Source organism: Pseudopipra pipra, chromosome 1 (genome assembly GCF_036250125.1).
Source record: "Pseudopipra pipra isolate bDixPip1 chromosome 1, bDixPip1.hap1, whole genome shotgun sequence".
In the NCBI taxonomy this organism is placed as follows: Eukaryota; Metazoa; Chordata; class Aves; order Passeriformes; family Pipridae; genus Pseudopipra; species Pseudopipra pipra.
In genome coordinates this window covers 88,873,429-88,890,472 of record NC_087549.1, presented here as the reverse complement: position 1 = coordinate 88,890,472, position 17,044 = coordinate 88,873,429, and the positions used below count along the sequence as shown (strand labels likewise).

The 17,044-nt window shown below is 39.4% G+C and overlaps 1 protein-coding gene across 4 annotated transcripts in view; it reads left to right on the top strand.

The window, feature by feature from the left end:
* Nucleotides 1-17,044, top strand: part of LOC135418610 (uncharacterized) — a 182,524-nt gene that overhangs the window by 14,691 nt on the left and 150,789 nt on the right. For all 4 annotated transcript variants that reach the window (XM_064664081.1, XM_064664074.1, XM_064664059.1 and 1 more), the window contains exons 2-4: nt 4,651-4,706; nt 10,969-11,035; nt 11,334-11,510. In XM_064664081.1, coding sequence (XP_064520151.1) covers nt 4,695-4,706; nt 10,969-11,035; nt 11,334-11,510 — 256 coding nt within the window. In that variant the 5' untranslated portion in view covers nt 4,651-4,694. The remainder of the gene's footprint in view (nt 1-4,650; nt 4,707-10,968; nt 11,036-11,333; nt 11,511-17,044) is intronic.

Sequence of the window (17,044 nt, the reverse complement as noted above, 5' to 3'; positions counted from 1 at the left end):
GATAGGAGTGTTGATAACTGGGATGTTTTATCTATTGCTGAGCAGTGCTTACAGAGTGTCAAGACCTTCTCTGCTTCTCACACCACCCCATCAGTGAGTGGGCTGGGGCTATGCAAGAGGTTAGGAGGGGAAAGAGTTGGAACAGCTGACCCCAGCTGACCAAAGGAATATTCCATAACATATGGTGTCATGTCCAGCAATAAAACTGAAGTGAGGGGTGTGGGTGAAAGCCACTTGGGGACTGGCTGGACATCAGTCAGTTGGTGGTGAGCAATTGTTTTCTTTTGCATCACTTTTTTCTTGTGGTTTCATTCCTCTCCCTCTCCTTCCCCCCCCCCCTCGCTTTTTTTTTTTCTCCTTCTTTAAAAAAATAAATTCTAGCAGCCCAGGATGTCAACTGTATCTTGAGCTGTATCAAAAGAGGCATGACCAGCAGGTCATTGGAAGTGATTCTACTCCTCTATACTGCTCTCATAAGACCCCACCTGGAGTGCTGCATCCAGCTCTGGAGACCTAAGCACAGGAAGGACATTGGCCTGTTGGATCAAGTCCAGAGGTGGGTCACCAAGATGATTAGAGCAATGGAGCACCTCTCTTATGAGGAAAGGCTGAGAGAATTGAGTTTGTTCAGCCTGGAAAAGAGAAGGCTTCAAGGTGTTCTATCTGCAACTTTCCAGTACCTGAAGGGACTCTAGAAGAAAGATGGAGAGAGACTATTTACAAGAGCATGTAGTGACAGGACAAATGGGAATGGCTTCAAACTGAAGTAGAGTAGGTTTAGATTAGATATTAAAAAGAAATTCTTCACTGTGAGGGTGATGAGACGCTGAAACAGGTTGCACAAAGAAGCTGTGGATCCCCCATCCCTGCAAGTGTTCAAGGCCAGGTTGGATGGGGCTCTGAGCAACCTAGTCTAGGAAAAGCGTCCCTGTCCATGGCAGGGGGATTGAAACTAGAGGATCTTTAAAGATCCTTCCAACCCAAAACATTTTACGATTCCAAACTGTCTGTATCTGAGTTTTTGCACTTTTACCCTCCTGATTCTCTCCCCTATTCCATTGGAAGAGAGAGTGAGTGAGCAGGCGAGTGATGCTTAGCTGCCTACTGAGGTTTATCAATAGAAAAATCATGTATCTATTATTTTTTCAGGCACACAGAAAAAAGCTAGAAACATCACAACCTATCAAGTAATTGAATGTGATCTTAATTTTGAGTGTGTTAATGATCTTTATAAAGACATATTTGCAGTAAGGTTCTTACTTTTTAAATTAAAAAAAAATAAAAAAGGGAAAGTATAGAGTGGATCTGAGGTTACTTTGAAGGACCTGCTCCCAAAATTGATGATGAAAGAAGAATAAGCACAGTGCTTGTGGCTTCAAAGGTCAGTCCTGCTGAATTTAAGTGACTGATGGATTCTCTGCACTGGAGGTGCAATTTTCCCCTGAAGAAATACTTCTTAAAGACCATTGCTGGCTACCTGGTATTTATGAGAGAGTCCAAAGGGAATTACAAATAGGTTGTTAGGGTTATCATTTACTCAGTGGTTTCTGCTGATATTATAGCACAGAGATCCCACAGCACTGCTTCTTATCATGTGATAAATTGTGTACCAGGTGAAGGTGAGAAAGGAGCGAAGACAGCCACCATGATGACAGACTGTTGCTTTGCTACTCCTGCTATGAACCTGGTATTTCTCTGCCAGCAATCACCAACACCTTAACTGAGCCTGGCATTGCTTTCCTTGGCCAGCGATAATGTGCCTGTGCATTTGGGTGTACTTTAAGGAGATGCTGGGTACATGGTTACAAACAGGACAGTTTTTCCCCTCTGCATACCAGCATGGTGAAAACAGTATATTTTACAGCTACATTTGCAAGACCTTTATTGTATACTGGCCATTCATGCAGTCCAAGTCATTTCTAGTAGCTGATACAGCATAAAATATCCACTACTGTGAGAAAGATGCACTTGAGCATGCTCCAGTGGAAAGGTGTGTTATTTTGATCTCTTCTGGATGTGGGACCGGTGGTGGGAGCTTGTTAATGGAGTTGTGGCGCTAAGAGTTATTTTTGTTCAGTTCTCCAATTCCTCCATTTTTGCATTAAAAATAGATTACTTTCACTACAGAAAGTTATTAATATATCTTGTCAACTTAATCTAGCATCCTTAGTTTTTCCTCTAGTAGAAAATAAAGCATAATTGGGCAAAAAAAAAAATTAAAAAAAGGTGAAGGTATCCAATTTAAGAATGTCTAAGTAATAGTTTTACTTTGCCATTTTACTACAAATGTACCTAAAAGTAACTGAAGTTCATCCCTTAATCATGCAAAACACATCAACTGGGTATAAAATAAAATATCTGGTGGGATCTCAAATATCTTTTATGTTGTGTTTTGATTGATGGAAAAAGCATGTACTCACTTTCTGCTGTACTCTTTCAGGACTGCAAGCTAGTTTAATGCTAATGATTCAGCTGTTATCCAGCTAAAGAAAATAGGCTGGTGAGGTTAAGTAAGGCCACAGTCAACATCAGTTAATGCAGTGTTGAATGTGTTGCCTGTTTGGTATTATAAAGAATAAAGAAAAAACGATGTCTAGCACCCTCATTTAAAAAACAGACCAAAGTGTCTCCCACCCAAGCAAACTAACAAAAAAAAATTCCCGGAAAACCCAAATAATAGGAAGTTCCCGAACTCTAGGAAAATCACTGTTCAGGCACTAATGTTATTAATATCTCCTCTGAACTCATTGTTTATCTATCTTACTCGATGATCTCAGAGGTCTTTTCTAATCTAACTGGTTCTGTGATTCTGTGATCTTTGTCTGTGCTGTCCTTGTTTGGTCAACCACATTCTTTAAGATGAAACTCCAAGTCTTTCCATTAATGTTTAGATTCCTATGACTATTACGGCTTTGGAAGTTCTTGTTGTTGCATCTTTGTCTCCTCTCCAATGAGCAGAGGTTGACCATGGATGAAAACATTGAAATTACAGCTTATCTCTTGATCAGTTCTCTTCTGCTGACAGCTTCTTGCAACTGTCCTTCGAAAAGGGAAGGAGCCCCTTCAAACTTTTATTGCCTTTGATTCATATAGGTGGTTCTTTTTTGCTGCTCTTGTTTGAGTCATAACAATGCCATGCCATTGGGCTTGAAATTAGTTACCTGTTGCATTCAGTGGATGTACAGTTCCAGTAGCTGGAAAAGTAAAGCAGATACTACCTTGTCCTGGAAACTCATCCCAGATTTTGGAATTGGGACTCTGGGGTTGTTTTCAGAGACACAACGACTAGTTACATGACCTGAGACTACCTGCATGGTCTTGCTGGGGCTTTATTTTCAATATCACATAATGCCATGGAGCAGAGAGCATGTTTTTTGTGACAGACATGGGCTATGGTGCAGGGGCTGTTTGGGCAGGGCTGGCCGTAGGAAGAATGGGAGCTGCTGGAATTGCAGCCCCCAGCATTGCTTCAATGGCCTTGGCACCCCAAGAAGGGCACCAAAATCGAGGAGTGATGGCAAAGGTCAACAGGCTCTCAGCATCAGCAAAAGCTCAGATCTTCATTCATTACTGAGCAGCTAGAGCGACAATGCAGCCTTTTTCCGTGGAGTATTTGTGGCCCTGTCCACTGTCCATTGTATTGATTTCAATGAAATTTCAGTGTGTACTCAGAATTAGGCACTTCTTTGCTGAGTGCCCTCAGGAGAGAGGGTTTCCTCAACTGGGGCCAAACATGTACTCTGTACAGGGCATCTTCTGACCCAGAAGGTCAGCTAGAGCTTCTGAGTGACTCTGAAGGGATATTTTTAATTGTTTTATATCTTGTTTTGTTTTCAGGCTCAGCAAAATAATCTGAATGTATGTTTGTGCAAATGCATAAAGGAAAAGCCGGCAAAGGAAGAAGCTTGTTATTCGTTGTGATTCAGGTGTTGCGAGTGCAGAGTCAGACTGAGTTGCCATTGATTTCAGTGAATGCAGGGGCAACCTGTCCAGCCATTTTGAATGAATAAATTTTATTCCCATATAGAGAAAAAAGTAGCTGGTATAAAATTGAGGCATTTTTGCTGATATGATATATAACTTGTAAAGTTATTGTGTGTTTGCTTAATTATAACCTCAAAGTAGAGGACAATTTTCTTCCTTTTAATGGAAATCACAGCACAAGGAATGAGGCACAAATGGGACCCAGAGAAATACCAGATCACAGAAGCCTTCCTGAGTCTGACAGCTTTGGTACTGTAGTCTTCAGATAAGGTGTATGCCACAGCAAACTCTGAGTCATTTTAGTACTTACTGTCTGGGGGTAGGAATTATCTACTTCTGGGCTACTTCCACTCAAAACCTTGTTTTTGTTGGAGTTCTTCATATGAGCTTAAATTAGGTGGGTTTTTTGTTTATATTTGTTAGCTTTTTTTTTTTCATGATCTGATGCAATTTTTTTTCAAAAAGATAAAGTGACGAAACAGCTCTATATCCTCCCTTTGCTCTTTGGCAAGGTCAGAGTAGGGACAGAATCAGGAAGGACCCCCCTCCACCTCCTATCCTGGCAGGTTTCTAGGCTAGTGCTCTGCTAGTCTGTCTGTTAAACCTAGTGGTATTAATAACTATGGAGACTGAAAATTCAGATATGCTGCCTTTCCTTTGTTGTAGGAGGAAGCATTTTTTGCTGCAGGTCTGAGAAAGGGCAGACTGGCATGGAGAAGGAGGTAAGTGAGGAAAAACCACGCTTTGAAAAGGAAAAGTTAAAGGGACTATTCCTACCATTGCTATTTCATAATATTATTTGTAGTGTGATGGGAGGGAAGTCAGCAGACGTATAGGCTCCTTTATATCATTGACAAGTCAAGGGGATGATTAACGAGAGTACCAGACAATGTAATGGTAGGAGAAGGCCCAGAGAAGTTAAACAAAAGTGCCTTCAGAATTTAGAGAATTCCCATGATCCATAGTAGGACCTCATTGTGCTTGTCTACTGTTTCTATTTTTGATTAGATTTATAAACACAGCAGCACATATTTTCATGTGGCTCATAGCCCCAGGGCAGAGTGAGATTGACTGCGCTGAAACTGTGAGGCTTGTGAATTTCGGGCAAGGGATGGAGTGAAATAAGTAGTGTAATTGTTTTTGTGGAGTGACCGTGGGACCTCTTCTGTTCTGAATTACACATGGTTCAACCCTTTGACCCAACCAACCTCAGCAATGCCTGGTAGATCTCCTAAAGCTGTGCTGAAAGGTCCTATCAGTGACATGTTGGAACATTATCTGTCATGTGAGATGTGTGCCAACAACCATATTAAACTACATTAATTACTAGTGAGGCCATGTTTGTGACAATCTCAACTTCATTTAACCCATCATCATGTTAGTTATTGTTTAAACAGGAAGTACAAATGGGGACAATTTATGAAATCAAAATGCAGCACCAATGTTTTCTTTAATAAATTGTGTGTTTTACTTTATTTCCCTTCTAGGTTTTTTTTCACCCCTGGCATTTTTGTTCTTGTCATCAGCTCTGCAGCTTGAGTTTTTTGAGGGCTTTTCTATTTTAAGAGCAAGCAATGAAAAGCCTACTTCTCAGTAACTAAATGAATACACCAGTGAGATTGTTGTTTCTTTAAATGCAATTGTAAATGATACTGCAGTTGACTGAAAGCACTTGTTTTCTAGTAAGAAGCAAACATGCTAAGATAGTTTGTGTATGACTGAAAGATCATACGTAGTTTACTTCCTTGACGTACACCTTCACTGCTTTACACTCCAGCTAATGGGACTCTGCATAGCAATGCTTTCACATCTCTGCATCAGGAGTGGAGCTTATATTTCTTTTTAGTTGTATGAAAATAATTTTCTCACAGGCCTGACCCTCTAGGTGGCAAAGCTTACTGTGAGTCCTCAAAAGGCACCCCAGTTTGTAGAAATTCAGAAGAACTCTTTGCACCTGATTGTTTTATGAAACAATTCTGAATTTTATAGGGGAAGAAGCCAAAGCTCTCCCATGTGCTTCTGTGTGGCCAGCGTACAGGTTCAATCATGTTTAGCTGTGCCTGGTATTATATTAGACTAGACACATGGGGTTACATCTTCTACCTACACACTGAGGTGCTCTTTTACAACAGGGTTTTTCCTTTTGCCTTATTGTCTAGATAGAATAGGCTTAAACAAAGTGGAGGTTTATTTGTTTATTTATTAATTGCTGCAGAGTCAGCTCGAAAACCATTTTTGACCCTAAGAAGTGTCATTCTCTTTAGCAATGAAGAGTTTGCTCTCTGCAAAATCTAACATGGAGTGCTTAAAGCTGACAGGTGCAAATTACAAGCTGTTTCTCTTTGGCTGCCATCCCTTAAATAGACAAAGTAATAGTCTAGGAGAAGGAAAGAGCTTTCAGCTCCAGCTGCATAAAGGAAAGACTTAACAGGGACTTAGCAGCTGGTTGCAAGAATTAAATGCTGTAAATACAAACTAACACATTTGTGTGTGTTTGTGAGTGTGTTCACAGAGGAATATGTGTTTAGTAGGGCTCCATCCCTTTTTATTCAAGAGGATCATTCTTTGAAAACTGTGTTCTGCTTTATGTTGAAAGGCTAATGCTCTCACTGAAGTGAATGAGAACAGAAGCCAACATACCTGTTCCTGTTTTACATCATTACACTCCTTAGAGCATTTCAGGAATTATTAGGTTCTTGGAGCCCTACCAGATTGACAATATTTCCAGATACTTGTCTTTTGGTTGTGTTCAAACAAGGCCTCAAAGGAAAACAAAACAAAAAAAACCCCAAACCAACCAAACAAACAAAAAACCCACAAAAAACCCCCCAACAACCAACAGCAAGACAACCAACCTACAAACAAAAGCATAGATGAATCTGCTGAGCTAGTTTGCTGATGTTAGAAACAGTTGTTCATATTAGGAACACCTAATTTAATTTCATGAAAGAGACATAACATGCCAGTATGTGTATGAATCTAAGGTATGCATTTCCTAAAAGGAACTAAAACTCTGTCATTCCAAAGTTGCTCTTCTTTTTGACTTCCAGCTTGCATGGGGACTGCTGTCTGGAAGCAGTAACTTTAACTTTAACTCTAAGGCTGCTGATGAGGTCTGTCTGTGTGATCTTCGTAAGCAGATAAGGGTAGGGAGACAGCTCAGAGCAGAGCTTGTTTACAGCAGGACAGAAGAAAACAGCTAGACATAAATGAGGGCTGACGGTTTCATGAAGCACAATTGGTTGATCACAGATTCAATATGACTGCCCTGAACTGAGCGATGATCCGTACAGTATGCAAAATTCACTTTCTTGCTGGTCTGTGCCCACCAGCCTTCCAGCAGCTTTCCCAGAGCCCCTCAGCCACGGCTTTGAGTGGAACCAGAGCTGAACGCAGCATTGTTGTACCCAATTCCTTTTGACAACAATCACATTCTTTTAAAAACTTCATAGGTTTTAGTTGTCACTGGTTATAAATGAGGGTTTTTTCCCTCACCATTGCTGCTGCTGCTGTTGTTGCGGTGCTCGCTGCTCTCCTGCAGATGTGAGTGCTGCAGGTTCTGGTACTCCCTATTTTCCTTTGTTTCAGTCGGCATCAGAAAGCAGGCGGTGTGTTTTAATGATGATGGTATGCAAAAAAAAGCATTTAACGATTTAGGTCACTTTTTGAATGACATGGTTACTAGTTTGCACTGTGCTCAGACACTCCTAACTCCCCTTGTCTTTGCTGTAATGCAGCACACTCAAAAAGACAGTAAAAAAAATAGTTAAAAGGCAAGACTTTTTATTTTTCAGCAACTGTGATAGAGATTTGAGATAGGATGAATTGCTATCAGCAGCAACATCACCTTTTAAACTTGACTTTGCAAGCAAAGGACGTCCCCTTTCTATGTGCTAGTTGTGAATGGACAGGTCTGATGTGTTTGGTTTGTGGATGCAAGTTGTACCCCCTCCACCTCAGGTGTAAACCAACATAGCCTTCGTATCTCTTGAGGCTCTGGCCTCAAGTTGTGAAACTTCTCCTTTTTTTTTTTTTTTCCTAGGAATACTTTTTTATATGTTTATTTTCAGATAATATTCTATAATTAGAATGGAGACTTTCTATATGGATGTGTGTTCATGTGCATTTGTCTAGGTATGCTCACATAACTGGACTTTGCCTGCAAAGAGCAAGTGGTCATTGAAAGAGTTTATTTAATTCGTTATTGGAAACCTAAGTTTTTGCAGATATGTGTGAACTGACTAAAAAACATTTCCTTTTGACATAAATTTGCATAAATACATAAACTAACTAGTAGTGACTAATGAAAAAATGAATATAAAATGCCACTGGATAATTTCCTGCCTGTTCTCTGATGAGAAGACAAAGTATCATAATGGTAGGGGGCTGGGGAAGGAAACCTAAAATAAAAAGGGGGGAAAGAATGTTATTTACACTGCTTAAAATTGCTCATGTGTAAAAGAGAGAAGGATGAGGAAATTGGCTGGAAATAGGTATGAAAGGAAAATGTCTTCTAATTTCCTCTGAAGCACAAAGTGACAAGAACACGTGTTGATTACACAAAGGCCACCAGTCAAATACTCTGTTATTCAGTTATGTTGAGAAGCAATCCTGGAAGAATTCCTCTCTGTAGTTGAAAATCAGGTATTGCTTTCATTCTAAAACATAAACTCATGAAAAATACATTTTAAAAACCTGATTGCATTAAGGGACAAGGCTATAATCTCTTTGTAGTAAGTAGGGATCATAAGCCTGTTACACCAACTACTTACATTAGTTTGCATTTGACTGAAGTGAAAGTAGTCAGTTGCGTCACTGAAAAAACAAAATTTGGTGTTAACTGTATTGAATAGTAAAAAAAAATCCCCCCAAATCCAATACCCAAACAACCTTCCCCCTCCCAAACAAACAAACAAAAATGCCAAAACAAAACCCTGAACAATAAAATGCCCAAAATACACACGTACAAAAACCCCACTACTCATCAGTATTGTATGTGGGGAGGAAGAATATATATTTTTTTCTTCTTTTTACTGTGAAAGGAGCTTGTGCATTTTACAGACTTAAACAGTTGAAAATTGACTATAGTCAATATAGTGTGCAATTAGTTTTGCTAGGGAAATCTGACATGGAAAAAGAATACATGGAATGTAATACAGATCATCTTAATTCCATCAAAGTTACAGATGTGTACTGTTTTATATCATTGAAAATTTGTCCCAGAATTTTTGTCTTGATATTGTTTTCTTTAGCTGTTAACTTAAATTTTAAGGTTTTTTTGTGATGATTATTCACAGCATAATAAGGATAATTATCACACTGCAGTGTTACAAATACTCTGGAATCTTTAAAAGTGACTCAATTAAAATTTTATGGCATGAAGGAATGCACCAATGCTTTAATACTGCAAAACAGGTATCATTTTAAAGATACTAACTGAATGAATATGTATTTTTCAATGATTTTTCAGTTGTGAAAAAATCAGAAGCAGTAGGATAAATTTCTGAATCTATTGAACTCGTCAAAATTATCATCAACTTCAGTTGTTCTGCATGTGGTTTGTAGGAATTATTTCTCTTACTGTATTTATTTATTGTAGCTTTCAGAGTGTGTCTGGTCATTTTCAGACATTTGCTTTTTAGTAGGATATTAGTCTTAATTTAGAGGAAGTCTTAATTTAGAATTTAGAAGAATATATTTCCAAAATAAAATATATGTGCGTCTGTATATACACATGTATAAGAATGAAAATATTAATATCTATATTAATCTGTCAGTGGTATGGTCCAGTTATTTTTGACAGATTTATTGATTGTGTCTGCTTCAAGCACTGTTTTTCTACTGGAAATTGACACCCACAATCAAATGGGAAAGATGGATGCTGTAAAAATGCAATTTTTCAATGATTCTTGTAATTAATCCTTTTGTATTGACAGTTTCCAGGAGCTATGTTGCCAGGAGTGGTCTTTATCACTGAACAATTAAGCAACTGGCTTGAAAAAATAATGCTGGTTTTGGAAACTGCCATGTGATGTTCTAAAATAAATGGGTCTGAACTGTTTTCTTACTTTGGTTTTGGCTTTGATGAATACTCCCAGATGTGCTTTGGTTTGATAATCGTTGCCTGTTTTGATTGTCGGCATCTGCAATAGGGGTCTGTAGCCATGTATGAGACCATGTGTGATGCTTGCCCAGTGCTGCTCAAGGTATTCTACAAAGCCAGTGCTTAGTACCTGGGCCTTCCTTAGGGTAATGTGACTATATATTTTTTGAGCCTTGTTTCCCCATGGGAATTACTGTAAAACTTTTCACAGTTCAGGTCCCCCAAGATCTCCTGCTATTTAATTTCACTGTCATTGCATCTTTCTAATATTAAATGAACTTTTCATTGTTGTAATGAGCCTTGCTTCCTCTCTCCCCTGGACCATGATCAGTTTTTTGTGACACCTCATTTAAAATAGTTTTGCTGTTATTTTTATTCTATTGCGTTGTACTAAAGGGTAGAGCTCATTCATTTTTAGCTGCTCTGTGATGAAAAAAATAAACTGGTTACGTAAGTGGACTTAGAAAAGAGGAGAACAGGGGATGTCAGGAAAGTCTGTCTATAAATATGCTACATAACCAAACTTTTCTACATGAAATGCTGCCATTCTGCAAGTAAAATAAAGCAGTTGCTTTTGAATGTATACTGAAAGACAAGTCTTATAATGTTCTTCATTTGTTGAGGTTTCTTTGCATTAATTAAAATTGGAGAAAACAAAGTATTTTAATGTGACCTTCATTTGGCATTTGTTTTAACTTTTCTTCTATTTTATTTAATTCTTCCACTTCTGTTGTTCAATTAGTGTTTGACCCCTTTAGCAGAGATTTAAATTAAATGACATTTCAATGCCATCCCATATTTAAAATACTGTGTTAGTTGTGGATCATAAAGGATGATCTTCGTTCTTTAGCTAATTTATTCATTTAACAATTTCCCTCCAGAAGTTCCAGCAGAAGGCTCTGAAGCAAACTAAGCAGAAGAAATCCAAGTCGGCTGAATTTCTGATGGGTGAGCCTTGCTTGATGAGTTATTGCTCATAATTTGTGTAAGGATTAATTAACTAATTACAGACAAATGGCTGTGGGCGAAATTTTGCTCTTGCTTGTCAGGGTGCAATTTGTAATTATTTTAATCATTTATTCTTTTTTTTTTTTTTGAGTTAATTTTAACCTAATTCTGTTTTGGCGACATTTGAGGACGATACACTTGAGTCTTTCAGCTAAGGAATTACTAAAAGGAATTTTCTGCTTGTCATTGAAATACACTTTGCTATAACGTGCTCTTCTGACCTCCTTGTTTTCTGTAGTAAAAGAAGAGAGAGCAGCAACAGAAGGCATTGAAAATCCAGCTTTTAACATCAGCAGCACAGATCTTTCAGCATATCAGCCTTCAGAAGAGAAAGTTATTAGACATGACAAGCCAGATAGCACCCTTGCAGCTCACCAACAAAAACTCGGGCTGCAAGCCCATGCTGAACCAAGAGGTGAGACATCAAACCTGATTAGCCTCAAACGCAGCGACAGTGGTTGTGTTCCCCATCCAACCTGCACACTCTGTGGCCTGTGCTGGGCGCTCCCATCCCGACATGTCCAAGCAGGCATCAGTGCAAACCCTGGGTAGGAAATCCAACATGCTGCCAAAAACGTGGATTGTCTAAATATTTAGAGACCCAGGCTTTGTCTCCACACTCAAATGACTCCCTGTGGTGGGGTGAAGGTTGTACAGGGCTCTCTGCCAGTGGGAGGGAGTGCAGAGAACCAGTGCTCATGGCAGTGCTTCCCCCCAATTTGGATTGAGTTGCGTTTTTGAGGAACTGCAGCCAGTCTGAGCACACAGATGCTGCTCCCTCACTGACTCCCGAGCATTGAGTAGTTTTAAACAGCTTACAGATCCATGATTAATTGTTGTCCTTAGGTCTCCCATACACCCTCAGTCAATCGGCATCTTGCCTCTGCTTCATCTTTCATTTTTTTTTTTTCAGCCAGTTTTGCTCAGATACTTGGAACAGGGTCCTGTTCATTCGGCTTATCCAGGGGAGCAAACCTGGCTTTTCAGCTAAGTTTTGATGCAGCATCCAAAAGAGTTGCTGCTTCAGGAAGCAATTTCTGTTTATTATTTTGGTTTATCCAAACTCTAGGAATATTCACTTGATGTTAGTTTTCCTTTTGCAGAGGTTAGATATCTTTTAACTTATTATTTAATTACCCCATTTTGAATTATTATTATTTCTGGATGTTAAGAAAAATGGTTATTTTTACTTAGTAATCCAGTGAGGAAGAAGGTGAGAAAAAGAATTTAAAGGCATCTTGAGAACTGTGAGGAAAATCTTGGGCAAAGATTTAGCTTAAAACCAAAAATTCCTAAAGTCACACTCAAAATCTTCCCTAAATACCCATTTAAAAATTTACCTTACTGGAATGCGTGGTCTCATTAACTTCTAGTGGACTGTGTGCATGCATGAATATGCAAATATGCATCCAAGGGCTGAGACCTCCAAGGTACTAAAATAACTAGTCTGGCTTTGAGCAGCCCTGATCACCCAGTGTTTTCTGTCAAACTTGCGAGTTGCAATGCTGCTTGCTAAGTACTCTTGTGTGCCAGCTCAGGTATTTAAACGGGGAAGTGCAGCCTGGTGAGCAGACCTTCAGGCATTCACTTCTAAAATGTTGGACCTTGTTGTGTTAAGATTTTATCCTTGTGGGACTGGAGAGCCCACGGCTCCTAATGGCTTCTTGCAAAATTAGGTTTGGCTTTCCATTTAGCCTTCATGTGACTCTGTGCAACGCTACACGGAGCAAGAATTCTTCGTCTTTCCTTTGCAGCCTGTCAGAACAGTGATTAAGCAGACAAAGGGATTGATTGTTTTTTAATGAAATAGTCTATCTGGCAAAAAATGAAGTCAGGCTCGCTGGAGACTATCCATGCTTTCAGTTGCCTCTTCAGAAATTCATGAATAGTTCCCTCAAGAAAACACATTTTTTTAAAAGCCTGAAATGCGTTTTTAAACATTTTGATTTTTCATCCTAAGTAGCATTTTGTTCAAAAAAGCCTAACTGAATATAATCTTTGTGAAAGGACTAGAAATTGTGACATTTCTCCTGGAATGCAATGCCTTGATATGTTGCTAAATGTTTCTGTAATGAGAAAGGAAATCTTGCTGAGAGTTGGAAAATTTTGTTTCCCAACACTGTGTCTCCCTCCTCGACCTTCTGTTCATCCAGCTAACCAAAAGATCAGTTATTCACATGGCTCTGCCTCTAAGTTAAGCAGCTATTAAAAAAAATAATCATCCATTTATACCATCATAAAAAAGTCTAGATTGGAAAAGATCTCTAGAGATCATCTGGTCCAATCTTGCATAAAATTATTCTTAGTCTAACTTGTGTCAGGACTTATTTGGCAGTTACAAGGATTAGTTCAAATTTATCAAGGGCTGTTGATAAAACAACATCTTCAAACCTGAAACCTGGGAAAAACTTTTCAATACCTCATGAGCTAATTTTCCCCATTCCCAAGTGTAGCAACTCTTCATTAAAGAGGGAAAGAGAAAAGCCAACTGCATAGGTAAATATAGTATCACATTAATGTAGTAATGTATAAATGGTCACATTTCACAGTCCTCAGTGAAGACTAGGTCTACAGGTAATGTATTTCTTCATGCATCAGTCTGTTGAGGTCTGGGTCCTCCAGAGTCCAAGGGGTCAGTTCCTGAGCCTTCCTTTCTTTGCTAGCTCCATGTTCATAGAAGCTTTACATAGCTGGTGCCACTTCAGCTCATAGCAAATCCACATGTGGTATTGAAAACTACTGCCATCCTCTATCATAGGGGAAACTCCCACAGCATCCTCTCCTGCCCTTCAGCTCCTAGGAGCCACTATGCCGTTCACAAGAAATATTTTAGCACAGAATTCTCCCTGTTTTCCCCCTAGGAGGCAAGACTCATGCCATGCTGGAAGCTATTTGTTAGGAGGATCTGCCCACACACTAAGCACAACAGCATAACCTGTGTAAAATAAGTGTTTTAGGCCCTATAGTACTCCCTTTCCCTTTTCTCCCTTTTTTCTTCCCCAGATATTAATAAAATACTCTACTTTTTGGGCTTACCTCCCCTTCACAGCTGTTGGGTGCTCTTCCAGCTCTCAGCCCTGAGGCTTAGGTTCAGTTCCTTGCTCGATGGGGAATGGCATTTGTCAGTTCTAATGCTTAGTGTTAAACTGTACAACTTAAAACCAGTTATAATCTTAAGCACAACTATTTAATCACAGGAGTTAGCAGATTACAGGTTGAGAACACTATATGAACATCAGGCTGGATTTTCAGGCTAAGCACTTGGAGGCAAGGCACTGAGACGGCATTGCCTTTCCATTATCTTTCCACACATCACCTGCGTTGTTAATAGCAGCAAATAATAGCTACGGTTGCTGTCGTTTCCTCTACCTTGCAACAGTGTCACAGACTGTTCCTCTGTCAGCAATTGCTAGAGGGAAGTGTTCTCTAGAAAAACCTCCACCTACTTTTGAGAAGTCTTGCACACCTCCATGCTAAGGATATTGGGAAGTAGTGTAAATAGTCATCTGCATGTTCAAGACAGTCTTAAAACCTGTTCCTGGAATTTGCCTAAGTCTGCACAGGGGGTTGCTCTGCAGAACGTGCATTACTCGGAGATTAAATAGCAAGTGGAGAGGTCCATGCTACTGTGATTTGCCTGCATCTGCCCTCAAAGAGCTTAATTCACATGCATGATAGTCCTTTTCCATTCTCTTTGGTCCCATAACTTTTAGAATATCTTCTACAAAGAAGAGTTTGTGAACTGATTTTGTTTGCAAGAACCTTATTATATCTTTTTGGTATGTTTATTCAGAGACTTTTTCATTTTCAAACCAGATTAGTGGAGATTATTCTTGTGATTAAGAGAGCATCTTGTGGGGAAACTGAGGCAGAGCATGAGTCCTCTGCTGTCACCCTACAGACAGAAGAGGAAACAAAAATAAAAGCTTTGATAGCTGGTCCATTCCTCTCTTTATTAGGCCATTCTGTGTCTTTCACTGTCCTATTTTCCATAATGGACAAAATTCCATTTTCATCATCATTTCATCAACAGTAGATCATTGTTCAGGACTAGGCAATTGAGTAACTCTCTGCTGAATGCTTTCCATGACCGGTGAAGACCTGGTACTGTTGTTAAATGTTGTAGTGGCCCAGGGGAACCGGCTGACTATTTACTCAGATTAATTCTCTGATTTTTCAGCCAGCTAATTGGCTGCAGTGGTTTCTTACCCTGTTTTCTCTTCTAGATTCTATGCTGACTCTTTGCTAATTGCTCCCATCACCTTCATCTATTTCACATATTGCTTGTGAAATTAGGTTCATCTGGCAACAACCTTATCTTTGCCACAATTATGCAATTCTTTTTATTTCTTAAAATACTGAGAGTTTCCTTGTGGCTAGATCTGACCAACTCTTCTGCCTTTCTTCTTCTCATCAAATACTGAATTTGCAGAGATTTTCATGTTGGCCATCTCAATGGGAGGTCTAATAGACAAATTTCCCTGGGAAAAACATTTGGGATTACATCATCCGAATCTGCAGTGACAAGAACCTATGTCCACCAGCTTCTCAATTTTCAGACACCTGATCTGAAGGTGTCTGAAAGTTTTTCTCTCTTCTCCAGAGGGGTTTAAGCCCAAAATACTTTGTAGAGTGTCCTAATGTTCAGGCTGGCTTGATAAGGTCTCTGCCCAGCAAAGGGCTTCCAGCAAACTGTCATGAGAGAAGTACCAAACCTCTAGGAACTATGCTCTCTTTTTGACAGAGAAGACAAGAGCAATTGCTCAACTTCAGGAGGAGGATATATGTCACAAGCAATCTCTGAACACAAGACTACTGTACTTAGCATTTTATTGTAGGCCTGTAAAGCAAACGTTAATCTATTTTAGCATTTGATACATTTTGTCCTCAGCTACTGTGATTAGAAAGCGTGCAAGCGGCTTACATCGGTTTGTACTATTTAGTCTTCACCACAGACACAGAGGTACACAGATTTGGTCCAGCTAATACTGCATAAAGCCTTGTGGAATGGCACTTGTCACATTGCCACAAGATAGATAAAATTTCCAAGTCAACCCTACAGAGAATATATATGTCAGATCAAATTAGAATGTGATCTTTCTGGGGTGTCAACCACACATGCAAGCTGCAGAGTCCAGGGATAGGGCTTTTTGAGCATAGTCCCACTGCATAGTCTGCCTTGTAAACTGGTGGTTGCACAGACACCTTTGGAGACTGTGATGATTTGTGGCTTTTGTGTGGAAGATGGAAGAAAGGCTAGTTGTTTTCTCCTATCTCCTGTGCACTTGTAAAAGACTAGAGGCAGTCTGACCCCAAATATGAATGATTCAAGTTAAAATTGACTCCAGATGACAAGAAGCATTCATTTTTCCCACTATCATACCCTATACACAAATCTTTTTTCAAAACTAGATTATCTCCTAAAATCAAAATCCCTAATTAATTCTACTGTTTTATCTGCAACAGGCACTGTTAACATCTCATATCACGCTCCAATAAATTTGCCCACAGAGATTAACAACATCTGAGGAGGGGAAAAAAAAAAAGAAAAAAAGAAGGGAAAGAAGCTTTTTTCAATTGAAGACCAGGAACAATTCTTCTAATTAGCCCAGGTACAGAATGCCATTAACATGGCTGTACTGCTTCTGGGAACAAATTAGTGTCTATGTGGCGCTCTGCTGCATCACCTCCAAGCTGCAGAGCTAGGTTGGATGTACCTAACAGTACTGCATATGTCCTACAGGGAAAATCCCACTGTAAAATAGAGCATCTCTGCTCCTTCTCAAAAGCTAAAGTAGAGAGAAGCCTTTGCTAAGAAATGCTTATTGGCAGGGATTGTTCAACTATGGCAGGACAATATAAGCCCTCTCTTGCTCAAAAATATAACTGGGCAAGGACCTTGATGTGGAAATATGCAGACAAAAAAAGAACTTCGTGAAGGAGCCACGT